The sequence below is a fragment of the Bos taurus genome, chromosome 7, assembly GCF_002263795.3.
Source record: "Bos taurus isolate L1 Dominette 01449 registration number 42190680 breed Hereford chromosome 7, ARS-UCD2.0, whole genome shotgun sequence".
Classification (NCBI taxonomy): Eukaryota; Metazoa; Chordata; class Mammalia; order Artiodactyla; family Bovidae; genus Bos; species Bos taurus.
This window is the reverse complement of record NC_037334.1, coordinates 25,535,100-25,551,840: the sequence shown is the minus strand read 5'-3', so window position 1 is coordinate 25,551,840 and position 16,741 is coordinate 25,535,100. Positions and strand designations below refer to the sequence as shown.

The window sequence follows — 16,741 nt, the reverse complement described above, 5'->3', positions numbered from 1 at the left end:
CTATTACTGTACTAATAGTGCATGATTTTTTAACTTGGTCTGTCCCCAAATAAGATTCACTTTTAAAATGTAAGTTATTTCTACACTCCATAGATATTCATACACAGTACTTATATTTCTACAAAAACAAATGTCAGTCTTTAAGTATAGCAATTGAAAAATAGTCCTGTCTCTATCTGGGGCCTAAGACATATAGTCTGTCTTGGCAACGGTTCAGTGTGGTTTGATTCGGCCAGAATATCTATTCATGCATTCACAAAATTCCAATGCTGAATAAATGATCATCCCAATAAGTAAATATTGATAACTTACTACCTGTAGGACTTCAAACTTGAAATAAAATAAAACAGAGCATGGTTCTGTCTCAATCCTCTTTGTCTCAACAGATGTCATCATTGTTTATCCCAATGTCAAAATCAGAAACGTTAAGAGAGAAACTGGGCATCCTCTCACTTCTTCCCATCAGTACCAAGTGCTTGCTTCCCAAATATATCTCAAATCTTGGCTCTCTGCCTCTACTCTGGTCTCAAGCTTCATCATATATCACCTGGACTGTCACAGGAAACTTCTGAGTTTTTTTTTCTTCCACTCTGGTCCCCCCTAGAGTTGATTCTTTGCAGAGCACCTAAAATACTTCTATTTACAAAAATATGTATCAAGGCCAGAAGTCTGTAGACCCTGCTACACTGTTTTCTGGTCTATGAGTTGCTCGAGAGAAGTTTGAGACCCCTTAGGGTATTCCCTTTAAAGAAGATACTTGCTTATTCTGTCTTATTATGCCCACAAGATTCTCCTTTATCTTCTCTTTCTCAGTCAACTGCTATACCTTCCAAACTGCAAACTGAAACTTCTATTTTAGAAAATTTGTCTGTTGTTTTCTGTTCATTGCTTCAGCTTTCTTTACCACCTTTCTGCTTCTTTCCAATCAGTCTTTATTGTCCTCTGACATTTCACTTTGTGATTTCCTCAAGCTTATCAACCTTTGTCATGATTTTGTTCAGTTTTATGTTAAGTCCATATGTGTATGTGTAATATTTGCCTTTCATTAGGTAAAGTTTTTATTCCTTCAGTTTCTTTCTTGAGTATGATCAGTATGCACTATGCATCTCTGATTGTCTTTACTGAACTCTTAGAGTGCTTCTTCGAGCACGTGTTAAGAGCAGAAACACATTATTTTTCATTTCCATGAGATAAAAGAGTACATGAAATTTGTGTTAATTTAGATAATTCTATCTTTTCCTCATGTTTTTTCTCTCTTTTTTTTCAGTTTTTCTTTAGTACTCATCTTTAAATGGAGTCATTTTCTGCTGAAGAAAGACTAGAGAGTGCTAAGAAGAATCAGGTTGATTTGAAAACTTCTACAAGGAATATTGCCTGCAGCAGCTTCTTATCAAACTCTCTGCACTTTCTTTAAAATTTTAAGTTTACACTATCTGAAAATCTCAAAGACCCAAAGTCAAGTATTAATTTTAAATAAAATTTCCTTCTAATTAGAGTGAACTTGTAAGTCAGTGAAGATTTAAAAAGAACTTAACTGTAAAAAAATAATAATAATACAACATATGCAAGTGACAATTCATGACATATTTATGTGAAGTTTACAAATATTTTTGAAAAACAGTTTAATGCCACTTTTTTATGCCTTTAATTCACTCATTTTATGCTAGCTTAAATTTTAAGGCCTATGTGAGGCATCTTTGGTTCCTTTGTGTTTAATAAAATGAAGAATATACAAGCCTAAATGTAGATTAGATTTAGGCTTATGGACTAGAACTGAAACGCTCTCAACATGGAAGGAGTCAAGAATCATTATGACTGACCTCATAACACCCTAGGAAGGGGTTTCTTCTGACACCGCTTATTTAAGTCCAGAAAGTCATGACAGCAACAGTGAAAAGTAAAAAACAAAACAAAAAAATTACTAGTTTCCTCACAGCTTAATGTTTTTTTAAGTATCATTTAAATTTCATATTGGATCTCATTTTTCACAGTTACTTTTTGATTATAAGATCCCTTTCATTCCCTCCTAGGCTGCAGTTAAAGTAATTCACTAATTGCACCAGTTACAGGATAGTATTATATTTAGAACTTCAGCAATGTCCTCTCTTGGCTAATATAAACCGTATTTTAAAACCAACATTAAGCTATTTACTGCTATCATCTACACAGCTAAATGTTTTCAACTCTACAAAAATTTTCAACTACCCCTTTAAAAAGATCACTATTATAAAAAAGTATGACATGTATCATGTTTTATTGTCTTATTGTTTCCCATTCTATTACCTTCCAAATTAATTTGGCAGAGTATTTGGGCAACAGTCTAGGAATTTAAAGGGGAAAATGAAATCACAGTAAGATGTAGTCTTAAAATAGCCTGAACTGAAGATTAGTGTTTAATTGAGAGCCTTCTGACGATGCCATGATTTTGAAATAAAGCAGAACTTGTTTTTCCAGACATTTTAACCATGTGGCAAATTTCATTTTGCTCCTGTAGCTGTATTAATCCATTATATTTTTAGTCAAATGGAGCCCAAAACTTATCTTTGCTGCATAAACAAAATCAAACAAATAAGCTTTCAGACATTACTCAATCCTGAAGGACATTCAGGAAGTTTCAGATCAGATGACACATTTTCCATAATTGTGTTCAGAAAAACTAGGCCTCTTTGACAAAATATCACCGTAAAAAAGTCTAACTACAAATACAAAAGATGAGGAGAGTTGGTAATTTGTGATTTTTTTTTTTTTTTTTGGGTAGAAATTAAGGGCTTTTTTCAACCGGGACTATTTCTATGAAACAGTGGTTTTCAAGAATATTTTAATATCAATTCCATTTATTAATTCAAAAGATATTTACTGAGTATCTACTGCGTGTTAGATACTATTCTAAATGCCTCAGAAACATTAATGAATATAACAGATTTTTGCCGAAACAGAGCTTACATTCTAGTTGGGAGAGAGTAAAAGCAAGAGGGGCTTAACCTGATGGTTCAGAAGGTAAAGAATCCGCCTGCCAATGTAGGACACAGGTTTGATCCCTGGGTCAGGAAGATGCCCTGGAGAAGGGACCACTCCAGTATTCTTGCCTGGAGAATTCCCTGGACAGAGGAGCCTTGTGGGCTACAGGACATGGGGTCGCAAAGAGTTGGACACAGCTGAGCAACTAACACCTTCACTTTCACTTTCAAAAGCAATAAAGACAATAGACAGGCAAGTGCATTAGAAGGTGAAAAGTGCCAGAGGATAAACAAAAGTTTTTACTCTAGCAAATCCAGTCAGTTAATCTAGTAGATCTATACAGTATTTTATCTTTAATAGTAATGTTAAATTATATAAATTATACAGTAATCTTTATCTAATCTAGGAATTCTATGTAGTACAGTAAATAAATACTATATGCTATATATTAATCACTTCATGGGAAATAGATGGGGAAACAGTGGAAACAGTATCAGACTTTATTTTTCTGGGCTCCAAAATCACTACAGATGGTGACTGCAGCCATGAAATTAAAAGATGCTTACTCCTTGGAAGGAAAGTTATGACCAACCTCGATAGCATATTCAAAAGCAGAGACATTACTTTGCCAACAAAGGTCTGTCTAGTCAAGGCTATGGTTTTTCCAGTAGTCATGTATGGATGTGAGAGTTGGACTGTGAAGAAAGCTGAGCACTGAAGAACTGATGCTTTTGAACTGTGGTGTCGGAGAAGACTCCAGAGAGTCTCTTGGACTGCAAGGAGATCTAACCGGTCCATTCTGAAGGAGATCAGCCCTGGGATTTCTTTGGAAGGAATGATGCTAAAGCTGAAACTCCAGTACTTTGGCCACCTCATGCGAAGAGTTGACTCATTGGAAAAGACTCTGAGGCTGGGAGGAATTGGGGGCAGGAGGGAAAAGGGACGACAGAGGATGAGATGGCTGGATGGCATCACTGACTCGATGGACGTGAGTCTGAGTGAACTCCGGGAGTTGGTGATGGACAGGGAGGCCTGGCGTGCTGCGATTCATGGGGTTGCAAAGAGTCGGATACGACTGACAGACTGAACTGAACTGAACTGATATATTAATAGCATAGTATATATTCTGGAGAAAAAAATGTTGCTTTATCAGGAACTCTATATAATCATACCATTAGTCATATCAATGATTTAGAATTTTATTATCCACAGTAAACAACAGATTAAAAATTATATTTAACTTGATTTTCATATTTGTTGTGGTTGGTACTAATCCAAGAGACAAAATATTCACAAAACCATTCTAAGGCCACAGCTGGCAAGGCTTTTACATGCAATTAAATATAAAGCTGATAATTTGTTGGGTTATATGGTCACCCTTGGGGCTTCCTAGGTGGCAGAATGGTAAAGAATCCGCCTGTCAATACAGGAGACCCAAGAGATGCAGGTTTAATTCCTGGATTGGGAAGATTCCCTGGAGGAGGAAATGGCAAAACCACTGCGAAATCTCATGGACAGAGAAGCTTGGCGGGCTACAGTCCATGGGGTTGCAAGAAAGTCAGAGAGGACTTAAAGAGTAAACAACAACAACAGGGTCATCCCTTGGGTATCCCTATAGTTCTGATTCGAAAAGAGTTCAGATGCAGACCATTTTTAAAACTACGTTTTATAAAACTACAAAACTTAAGAAAAATCTTTGGAGGCCACTGTCAGAAATATACTTACCAAATTATGCAGAGCACTCAGATTTTATAATTTGATGGATTGAGGTTATGTACAGGTCCTGAATCTACCAATTCTCATCTGGGGTTTGGACAGACAGTGGCCTGGCTTTCCGCAATATACCATTTACATGGGCTGGATAAACAACCTCTGACACTGGTTCAGTTCAGTCGCTCAGTCATGTCCAACTCTTTGTGATCCCATGAACCACAGCACGCCAGGCTTCCCTGTCCATCACCAACTCCCAGAGTCCACCCAAACCCATGTCCATTGAGTCGGTGATGCCATCCAACCATCTCGTCCTCTGTTATCACCTTCTCCTCCTGCCCTCAATCTTTCCCAGCATCTGGATATTTTCAAATGAGTCAGCTCTTAGCATCAGGTGGCCAATGTATTGGAGTTTCAGCTTCAACATCAGTCTTACCAATGAACACTCTCTCCTTCAGGATGGACTGGTTGGATCTCCTTTTAGTCCAAGGGACTCTCAAGAGTCTTCTCCAACACCACAGTTAAAAAGCATCAATTCTTCAGCGCTCGGCTTTCTTCACAGTCCAACTCTCACATCCATACATGACCACTGGAAAAACCATAGCCTCGACTATACAGATCTTTGCTGGCAAAGTAATGTTTCTGCTTTTTAATATGCTATCTAGGTTGGTCATAACTTTCCTTCCAAGGAGTAAACGTCTTTTAATTTCATGGCTGCAATCACCATCTTCAGTGATTTTGGAGCCCAGAAAAATATAGTCAGCCACTGTTTCCACTGTTTCCCCATCTATTTGCCACGAAGTGATGGGACTGGATGCCATGATCTTAGTTTTCTGAATATTGAGCTTTAAGCCAACTTTTTCACTCTCCTCTTTCATAAAGAGGCTCTTTAGTTCTTCTTCACTTTCTGCCATAAGGGTGGTGTCATCTGCATATTGAGGTTATTGATATTTCTCCTGGCAATCTTGATCCCAGCTTGTGCTTCCTCCAGGCCAGCGTTTCTGATGATGTACTCTGCATAGAAGTTAAATAAGCAGGGTGACAATATACAGCCTTGATGTACTCCTTTTCCTATTTGGAACCAGTCTGTTGTTCCATGTCCCGTTCTAACTGTTGCTTCCTGACCTGCATACAGATTTCTCAAGAGGCAGATCAGGTGGTCTGGTATTACCATCTCTTTTAGAATTTTTCACAGTTTATTGTGATCCACTCATCAAAAGCTATGGCATAGTCAATAAAGTAGAAATAGATGTTTTTCTGGAACTCTTGCTTTTTCGATGATCCAGCGGATGTTGGCAATTTGATCTCTGGGTCCTCTGCCTTTTCTAAAACCAGCTTGAACATCTGCAAGTTCATGCTTCACGTACTGCTGAAGCCTGGCTTGGAGAATTTTGAGCATTACTTTACTAGCGTGTGAGATGAGTGCAGTTGTGCGGCAGTTTGAGCATTCTTTGGCATTGCCTTTCTTTGGGATTGGAATGAAAACTGACCTTTTCCAGTCCTGTGGCCACTGCTGAGTTTTCCAAATTTGCTGGCATATTGAGTGCAGCACTTTCACAGCATCATCTTTCAGGATTTGAAATAGCTCAACTGGAATTCCATCACCTCCACTAGCTTTGTTCATAATGATGCGTCCTAAGGCCCACTTGACTTCACATTCCAGGATGTCTGGCTCTAGGTGAGTGATCACACCATTGTGGATATCTGGGTCATGAAGATCTTTTTTGTATAGTTCTTCTGTGTATTCTTGCCACTTCTTAATATCTTGTGCTCCTGTTAGCTCCATACCATTTCTGTCCTTTATTGTACCCATCTTTGCAGGAAATGTTCCCTTGGTATCTCTGATTTTCTTGAAGAGATCTCTAGTCTTTCCCATTCTATTGTTTTCTTCTATTTCTTTGCATTGATCACTGAGGAAGGTTTTCTTATGTCTCCTTGCTATTCTTTGGAACTCTGCATTCAAATGGGTATATCTTTCCTTTTCTCCTTTGCTTTTTGCTTCCCTTCTTTTCACAGCTATTTGTAAGGCCTCCTCAGACAGCCATTTTGCTTTTTGCATTTCTTTTTCTTGGGGATGGTATTGATTCCTGTCTCCTGTACAATGTCACGAGCCTTCATCCATAGTTCATCAAGCACTCTGTCTGTCAGATCTAGTCCCTTAAATCTATTTCTCACTTTGATTTAGGTCATACCTGAATGGTCTAGTGGTTTTCTCCACTTTCTTCAATTTCAGTCTGAATTTGGCAATAAGGAGTTCATGATCTGAGCCACAGTCAGGCCCCAGTCTTGTTTTTGCTGACTGTATAAAGCTTATCCATCTTTGGCTGCCGACACTGGTTACTAACATCAATTTGAAAGATTTCACATCTGACTTTGTATATGATTTAATTGTAACAAAGTTTAACTAACTCCCATGTGTAATAATGAATAACATCATTTCTCTGAATAACACAAAAGTACTTTCCACTTTCCTTTCACCCTACTACTGCTTGAAAGCTCATCACAGCACCCTGTTCTAAGCTTTAAAAATGCACTTAATCCATATATCAGAGAAGTTGTTAAGAAGACTAAGAATCACGTTGGCTGAAAATTAATTATTCAGTAAGCATATGACAATTTCTACTATTTGGGTTAAAGTTGATAGTTGTAGCATCCTCAGGGCCTGGATCTAGCCCTGATACATATACGTAAGGATGTGGTTGGGAAGATTGCCTGGAGACAAGATTGTAACCGACTGATTAATAAACTCAGAAGTAACTGCAGTCACGGTTGGGGTTACTGCTTTGTCTCTGAAGACACTGTTGATAATCTCAGATGGCTCACTTGTTCCCTGTCACCTGAGTTCAGGTTCTCATATCTTTAATGAGATGGGAAAGACAGAAAAAATGTGTCCCCCAGATATTTACATATGCATAGTTTGAGGGACTGTAGTAGGGAATGTGTAACGCCATCTGGATAAAGACATGGAATGGCTTCTCTTCTGATTGTCTTAAATATTTTTTAAATTTCCCCCAATTTTTCATATCCTTCTTCTCCCTCTCTGTCAGTTAACAATAATTTGCTAAGTGGCCAGAAGATAAGCCATCTGTAGCCAAGCCCCTCATCATCAGAGATGATAAGGCCCCTCTGGGAAACAGCTTTGGGTTAAAGGCTCCCATCCACCGTGGCAGATCCCCATAGTGTAGTGAAAGGAGCCCAGACAACTGGGTGGATGACTCGGTGCACACGGGCTGAAGGCTCACTCACCTTGGCAAGCTCCAGTGCGTATGTTGGGGATGAAGCCCCGTCGGCAGGGCTGAGGCTGGGCTGGGCACATCTCGCAGGGGTGACCCCAGGCCCGCCCAGTGGTGGCGCAGCACAGAGTCTTTGTACACACGATGCCTGTGAGCTGCCCCTGGCACATCTGGTTGTTGACCTGAGTGAAACACGGACCTGTCCTGTAATCTGGAATGTGAAAGAAGGCAGAGAGACAGGTTTTATAGCCACGCACCAATCTCAAAACCAGCACCTCCAAATTCATAAAACAAGAGACTTTCTTCCCATCAAAATGCTGAATGACAAAAGGCCAGAGAATTCCATCATGAAAACTCAGCATTTGCCGATAATGAGAAGTGCCTTACAAAACTTCAATGTATTCTACCCTAGACATTGTAAATAGGTGGCTCAAGGGCTGTGTCTGGGACACAGATGTGTTTTCTTGGCCCGTCTAATGTTTTAAAATGAGTAGCCAACATTGTAAATTGGGAAATTTCACATGAAATTTGTACTTCTGGCTTTTCTTAAAAAGCTGGATGTCCTGGCCATGCTAGGTCTGTCACGTTGCATGGCGGTGGTGAAGAGTCCCTTCTATGACACCACAGCCCAGCCACCCAGCCCTCTCCACTCACTGGGCTTCCCCACCTGTGCCCTGAGGGCACCTGCTTTAATGACTCCTCTGTACCTGTCAATATTCTGAAGTCCCGAGAAAAGTTCAGAAAATCAAAACAGAACCAATGACGACACACCCTGCCATACCGCATATATATGTATATTTAGGCGGTCTAGATTGATTATAATCATTTAGTACTAACAGTTTGGTTTTCGTTTCCTTGTCAGCCTGTTTAGTTCTCTGTGTAGCTCACCTAGAAAGATGGTACTAATAAGGCCCATGATCATGGGTTCTTTCCAAGTTAATATTATATGATCTCTGATTTCTAGAAGATGCTTGTACCATTGTCCAGCTCTGTTACATGATAATAAAAACTTCAGCAAATGTATGTAACATATGATCTATAGGCAGGCTCTTCTATGCATATTAAGAATAGTCTATGATGGCCCTTGCATCTCAAAGTGGTTCATGGGCCCAGCAACACATGCATCACTCGAGAACTGGTTAGAGATAAACTCAGCTGTCATCCCAGACTCACTGAACTAGAATATGCATTTCCCAAGATATTTAGGAGATCCACTGTTGATATTGTTTTAATCGCTCAGCTGTGTCTGACTCTTTACTACCCCATGGACTGATAGCCCATCAGGCTCCTTTGTCTGTGGGGATTCTCCAGGCAAGAATACCGGAGTGGGTTGCCATTTCCTCCTTCAGGGAATCTTCATGGCCCAGGGATTGAACCCATGTCTCCCGCATTGGCAGGTAAATTCTTTACCACTGAGTCACCTAGGAGATTCACAGTCACCTTAAAGTTTAAGAAGGACTGATCTAGACTATAAGCAACTTGAAAGCTGGGCATTTCTATCTTTCCATGCTATAATGACCTTATAAGATGATTAGTACATATATACATACACATACATAAATATGTATTATTTTAAGCAGAGCTGAACCATTCAGTTCAGTTCAGTTCAGTCGCTCAGTCATGTCTGACTCTTTGCGACCCCATAAATTGCAGCATGCCATCACCAACTCCCGGAGTTCACTCAAACTCACGTCCATCGAGTCAGTGATGCCATCCAGCCATCTCATCCTCTGTCGTCCCCTTCTCCTCCTGCCCCCAATCCCTCCCAGCATCAGAGTCTTTTCTAATGAGTCAACTCTTCGCATGAGGTGGCCAAAGTATTGGAGTTTCAGCTTTAGCATCAGTCCTTCCAATGAACACCCAGGACTGATCTCCTTTAGGATGGACTGGTTGGACTTCCTTGTAGTCCAAGGGACTCTCAAGAGTCTTCTCCAACACCACAGTTCATTAATAAGCTTTTAATTTATTGCTTGTACTTTGAAAGACACAAGAAATCACAGAAGCATCAGTCTCCTAAAGACTGACCAGTTAAATGACTAACATTTACAGAATTACAACAAAATACGCAAAAAAGTTTTCCCCTCCTTTAAACAAAGGTTGTACGCATACAGTTTATTAACTCTTGGGAATGTAAGGTGATATTCAGGATTTCCTGATAAGCCCTTATGCAAATAACCTAATTCTATGTGAAGGGGAAAGCCAGACAAGTTTATTTCAGATTTTTGTAAAAACAAAACAACGTTACATTCAGTGGAAAAATAGTCAATAATTTTGGTAACATTTTTATGAAAAACTGCTCCTGGGGGGAAAAAAAATCAAACTTGGGCCTAATTTAACATTCGAAATGCTAAACTAGAACAACTTAGATGTCATCTGAATCCTGTAACATGACAAAAATACAACTTAAAGTCGCAAAAAAATTCTGTTTTTTAATGAAGAATAAGGCTTTGTCAGAGAAAAAAAAACATTTTAAAAGTTCAATACAAAGGAAACAAACTCCAAAATAGGTAACCTTTGTAGCAAGTTGGTTTAACATTCTGTTACTCTGCAGCTGAACTTCAACAAAAATAGCTCATTTTAATCCCTTACATAAGAACAACAGATGTGCTGGCTACAAATCACGTTTTTGAAGAAGACAATCTTTGTATTATACTTGTAGATATGTCAACCTTGTACATGCTCCCTCCCCACATCACACATTGCTAGGTTGTAAATTTTTTAAACATACTCTATTATCCTTCAGACAACACATTATTTTCCCCTTTTAAATAAATATCAGACTTATGATAAACTATATCCAGTCCTGAACAAGTAGGGGAAAGTCCATTCTTCACCAAAAATCTAACATGCTTACTTTTTGATAGATTCACTCATATATACCTATGTTCACATTCTGTACACTTTTAGGATTCCCACAGAGAAGCCTGAATAGAGTCCTAATTTCATTCTTAAGTAAATCAATTTGTCAAAAATTCTTTTCTTCTAACTACAACACCTTCTTAAAATTATGTCCTTTTAGCTCTTTTTGGAGAAGAGGACTATCTAGACAAGAACATCCTCTGCAAAGAACCTTTCCAGGTGAAACCCTAAATAATCAATCCCAGACCCCCCTTTCCAGGAACAGAGTTAACCATTCCTTATTTCTTTTGCTTGTATTTCCCTTCTTTAAGACTGCACTGAATCTACTTTCTTATCTGGTTACATTTTGCTTTCAAACTTACAATGTAACCTACTTATTCCAGAAATACTAATAAGTACAATGTGAACAAATATTAGATATTGAAAAGAGATTTAAATTTCCTGATCAGATTAAAAACATTCTGTCCCAGACTTTACTAGCATTTTAACTATGGTCAAAGAGTACTGAGAGGCCTTAATTAAATGTTATGACTGGCTATACATTTCATCACAGTTTCACTCTGGGTAAAATGTTACTGTATACTATGCTAACCATTCATAGAGAAGGTCAGAGGTGCAGTGCATTAACAAAGGACAAAATGGAGCAAGCTGCTTAACAACTGGTATGCTGGACTCAGTGAGCTGTAAATAGATATTTTCCTCATTACCACGTGATGAAGAGAATTGTAAAGAAATTAACCTCCAATTAAAATAAATTTATATTTTAAAAGAAATAAAAATAAAAAAATTTAAAAAAATAAAAAAAGTTATCCTGTGAAACATAAACATTGCTATTTTGATTTTCTAATATAATTCCACTTTTATTCATATTAAAGAATTGGTACAATTAGCGAACTCATCAAAAATTAAATTCCTTTAAGTTTAACTTACACAGCATGTATTCACCCATCTTACATGAAAGATTCAATAATTTTCCATAAATTTTATTAAATTGTGCAACCATCACCATAACCCAATTTTAGAACACTTGCATTATTCCAAGAAGATTCCCTGTGCTCATCCTCAGGCTCTGTCAACTACTGATCTTTCTGTCACTCACTATAAAGTTGCCTTTTCTGGAAAATTCACAGAAACGAAGTCAAATAGTATGTGAATTTTTTTTTTTTATCTGACCAACTTCTTTTAGTTAGCATAATGTTCTTGAGGACTATCCATGCTTGCTATGTGGCATGAGTCAGCACTTCAATTCTTTTTACTACTGAATAATATTCCACTATATGGATATTATATCAGTTGCTCAGTTGTGTCCAACTCTTTGCGACCCCATGAACTGTAGCTTGCCAGGCGCTTCTGTCCATGGAATTCAAGGGGCAATAATACTGGAGGGTGTAGCCATTTTCTTCTCCAGCTGTACGGATGTATCACATCTGATAACCAAGTATTAGTCTTTTGCTGGGCTGTATTGACTATGCCAAAGCCTTTGACTGTGTGGATCACAATAAACTGTGGAAAATTCTGAAAGAGATGGGCATACCAGACCACCTGATCTGCCTCTTGAGAAATCTGTATGCAGGTCAGGAAGCAACAGTTAGAACTGGACATGGAACAACGGACTGGTTCCTAATAGGAAAAGGAGTATGTCAAGGCTGTATATTGTCACCCTGTTTATTTAACTTATATGCAGAGTACATCATGAGAAACGCTGGACTGGAAGAAACACAAGCTGGAATCAAGATTGCGGGGAGAAATATCAATAACCTCAGATATGCAGATGACACCACCCTTATGGCAGAAAGTGAAGAGGAACTCAAAAGCCTCTTGATGAAGGTGAAAGAGGAGAGTGAAAAAGTGGGCTTAAAGCTCAACATTCAGAAAACAAAGATCATGGCATTCGGTCCCATCACTTCATGGGAAATAGATGGGGAAACAGTGGAAACAGTGTCAGACTTTATTTTTCTGGGCTCCAAAATCACTACAGATGGTGACTGCAGCCATGAAATTAAAAGACACGTACTCCTTGGAAGGAAAGTTATGACCAACCTAGATAGCATATTCAAAAGCAGAGACATTACTTTGCCAACAAAGGTCCGTCTAGTCAAGGCTATGGTTTTTCCTGTGGTCATGTATGGATGTGAAGAAGGCTGAGCGCCAAAGAATTGATGCTTTTGAACTGTGGTGTTGGAGAAGACTCTTGAGAGTCCCTTGGACTGCAAGGAGATCCAACCAGTCCATTCTGAAGGAGATCAGCCCTGGGATTTCTTTGGAAGGAATGATGCTAAAGCTGAAACTCCAGTACTTTGGCCACCCCATGCGAAGAGTTGACTCATTGGAAAAGACTCTGATGCTGGGAGGGATTGGGGGCAGGAGGAGAAGGGGACGACAGAGGATGAGATGGCTGGATGGCATCACTGACTCGATGGACGTGAGTCTGAGTAAACTCCCGGAGTTGGTGATGGACAGGGAGGCCTGGTGTGCTGCGATTCATGGGGTCGCAAAGAGTCGGACACGACTGAGCAACTGATCTGATCTGATCTGATGGCGAATATATGTTTCACTGTTAAATAAAGTGTCGAACTGTTTATCAAAATAACTTCATGATTTTACATTCCTACCAGTAGTGAAAGAGATTCTCATTCCTCCACATCCTTGCTAATAGTTTCTGCTTTCTATCATTATTATAGCCTATGTTACCATTTTATTTCAAACGAATACAATTCAATATATTTGAGAATTCTGCTGTATTTCTCAGGTCCTCTTAGTATAATTAGAGATGCTAAACAGTGCTAGGTAACAAAGGTGACACTATCATCATGTGGACAACCAGACAACCTTTGGATAGGCTTCTGGGAGGTAAAGACTAGCATAGATCTGCAGGGGCTTTAGGATTGAGAGAAAAAAAATTGTTTTCGTTTTTTGCTTATTTATTCTTTTGTTTTTTGTTTTGTGGAAGAGACAAGGCTTTCTAAAAGACAATAATTTCTAGTACGAGACCCCTAAGGAATCAGGCTGAGAGTGAAACCAGAATTTGTGTAGAGGAGCTATCCTTAGATAGAAGAACAAAAGCCCTGTTCTTGTAACCCAAAGGAGGAAGAGCAGACTGCACAGAGAGGTCGGCATTTTATACAGCAGAGGAGAAGGAGTCATGACCTCTCGGATACCTTTTCCTTTCCTTGTGAAGCAGGAGGTGGACGCTAGGTCGCTGGCAGAAGTTGGCTGGAGTGTCAGGTCATGGACTAACTGAGATGGACACCGAAGATACCTCTCAGGACAGGGAGCTGTCTTAAGAATCCACAGAGGATTCCCAGGGGACATCCAGCACGTCTCTGTGGTGGATGAACAAGACGGAACTTAGAGTGGGCTCCGTCTGTCTGTGTTGTGACTTTTTCCAATAGCTCTAGGCAGCAGAGAAACTCTCTGAGAGATAAGGGTGCATCCAGGACTAGAGTTTTGTCTGTCAGAGAAGAAAAAGATTCAGAACAGCAAATGCGTTAGGACACATTTACAGACTGTGGAATCTACACTGGATGAGATGGGAAGTGAGAAAAGGAACAGATGGACAGATAATAAGTGAGAAAAGCAGTAAGGTCAACAGATGAGGTGTCCCCAAAAAGCCCCAGAAGAGAAGGGAAATGAGTCATAGTGATAGCCATACATCAGCTGTCCAAGTGGTATTATTTAGTTAACTGTATTATTTATTTAACTGTCAGTAGAATGCAGTTATGGTCCACAGCTGCACAGATGGACACTGCATAATTCAGGAAAGCTACCCACAACTACTCTAATGTAAATGACATCCCTTGGAGTTGTGCAGTCAAATAATGCCCTAAAGATATTCAAAACTCCATTCATTCCCCACTTTGGTATACAGAATTCCCTGATCCCAGACAGTATGTGAAAATATGTAAGATTTCCCATCAAGTTCCACAGTCTTTGAACTTAAGCAAGAAGGCAGCATTTCCATTCTCAGGAACCAAAGAAACCCAACATGCAATCCAGCAATTACCCTGTGTGGGAACTGCAGACAGGATTGAGTACAATGCAGATCTCTGGACTGTGTGAAACCTAAGTCAAACGATCCTGGTGACATGACCGCCTCCTTTGAGTAATGGAGTTGTTGACATAGCAATGACAATAAGGTTCACTGCATCCCATTATGGTTCTAATTGAGAATCTATCTAGTCAGTCTGCCAGCTGAAATCTCTGATCACAGATATAACTGGAGCAGGCAGGGAAGGCAACACCTCAAATTATACAGTTTCTTTAGTCTCAATAAAATTTACCTGAATGTCTTCAAGTCCAGACTTCATGGTGGGTCTAAATATTTAACTCAGATAAATGAGACAGCAATTATCTTCTACGATGGACAACTGCCAACCTCAGGAAATTTTAGAATTAAGTACAGAAATGTTGAAGAGAATCAAAGCCATTAAATTAAGAACCTGTGCAAAATTTATGCACCTGTAATGTTTCCTGGGGCTTCCCTGGTGGCTCAGTGGTAAAGAATCCATCTGCAATGCAGGAGACTTGGGTTCGATCCCTGGCTTGGGAAGATTCCCTGGAGAAGGAAATGGCAATCCACTCCAGTATTCTGGCCTGGAGAATTCCATGGACAGAGAAACCTGGCAGGTTATAGTCCATGGGGTCGCAAAGAGTTACATACGACTGAGAGAGAGACTAACACTTTCACTTTCAATATTTCCTGGTGGCTCAGTGGTAAAGAATCCGCCTGCCAAGCAGGAGACATGGGTTCGATCCCTGGGTCAGGAAATGGAAACCAATACCAAAATGTTCTTGTCTGGAAAATTCCATGGACAGAAGAACCTGGCAGGTTACAGTCCATGGGGCTGCAAAAGAGTTAGACAAGACTTAGCAACTAAACAATGTTTAATGGCATCTGGTTCACTCTATTAGATTGCCCTGTAAGCACAATTTAAAATTAATAATTAGGTAACTTATTTAGAGTTGTGATTTTTCATGTTAAAATGTGACTATGCTTAGATACAAAACTGGATCATTTAAATGAACTTCAGATTTTTATAAATTTGTTTGAGTATTTAGACATTCAAATTTTAATTTGGTTTATGAGAGCTATTTGAGTACTTAAAAAGGTTTTTAAGGTGTATAATTTAAGTACTTAAGGGAGATATTAGGTATATTCTATATATTATAGCAGTTTAAAAGGTAAGGAGGTGTTCCAATAACAACATATGAAAATGGAACCAAATACTATTTAAAGGCCTCTTAGAGTGACTACTAAAATCTGCCAGACTTATTAATAGATGAGTGATATTTATAAGCTAAATTTAAAAGTTCAAGGAATATACCCTAAAGAACTGAAAGCAGGAATCTGAAGAGATATTTGGACAACCATGTATCCAACAGCATTATTTACAATAGCTAAGAGGTGGACACAACCTACATGTCCATTGACTGATGAATGAATAAACAAAATGCATACAATGGAATATTATTCAGCCTTTAAACAGAAAGACATTCTGACACGTGCTACAACATGGATGAACCTTAAGGAAGTTATTCTGAGTAAAATAATCCAGTTACAAAAGGAAAAAATACTGAATGATTCCACTTATATAAAATGTCTGTGTCTACGAATATAACCACATTCATAGATACAGAAAGTAGAACCGGGCTTGTCAGGGGTTGAGGAATAGGTGGGGAATTAGTTTAATGGGTTCAGAGTCTCAGTTTTGTGGATGAATGGTGATGATAGCTGCACAACACTGTGAAACAATTTAATGCCATGGATCTGTACATTTAAAAATGGTCACGATGATAAATTTCACATTATATGTTCTACACAGTTAAACATTTTTTTTTACAAATTCCTAAAATAACCAGGACTTTGAAATCATTTTTAAATAAAACAAACTTGAGTTTTTAACACCAAAATTAAAAAAAAAAAAACCTTGAGTCTTTTCTTTATATACAGAGTCACCACTGAGGGCACTGGAACATCCCCT

The 16,741-nt window shown here is 38.8% G+C and overlaps 1 protein-coding gene across 1 annotated transcript in view; it reads right to left on the bottom strand.

Annotated features, from left to right (window-relative positions):
• FBN2 (fibrillin 2) overlaps positions 1-16,741 on the bottom strand; it is a 221,986-nt gene that overhangs the window by 154,859 nt on the left and 50,386 nt on the right. The window contains exon 6 of the mRNA NM_001278588.1: positions 7,915-8,112. Within this exon, the coding sequence (NP_001265517.1) occupies positions 7,915-8,112 (198 nt within the window). The remainder of the gene's footprint in view (positions 1-7,914; positions 8,113-16,741) is intronic.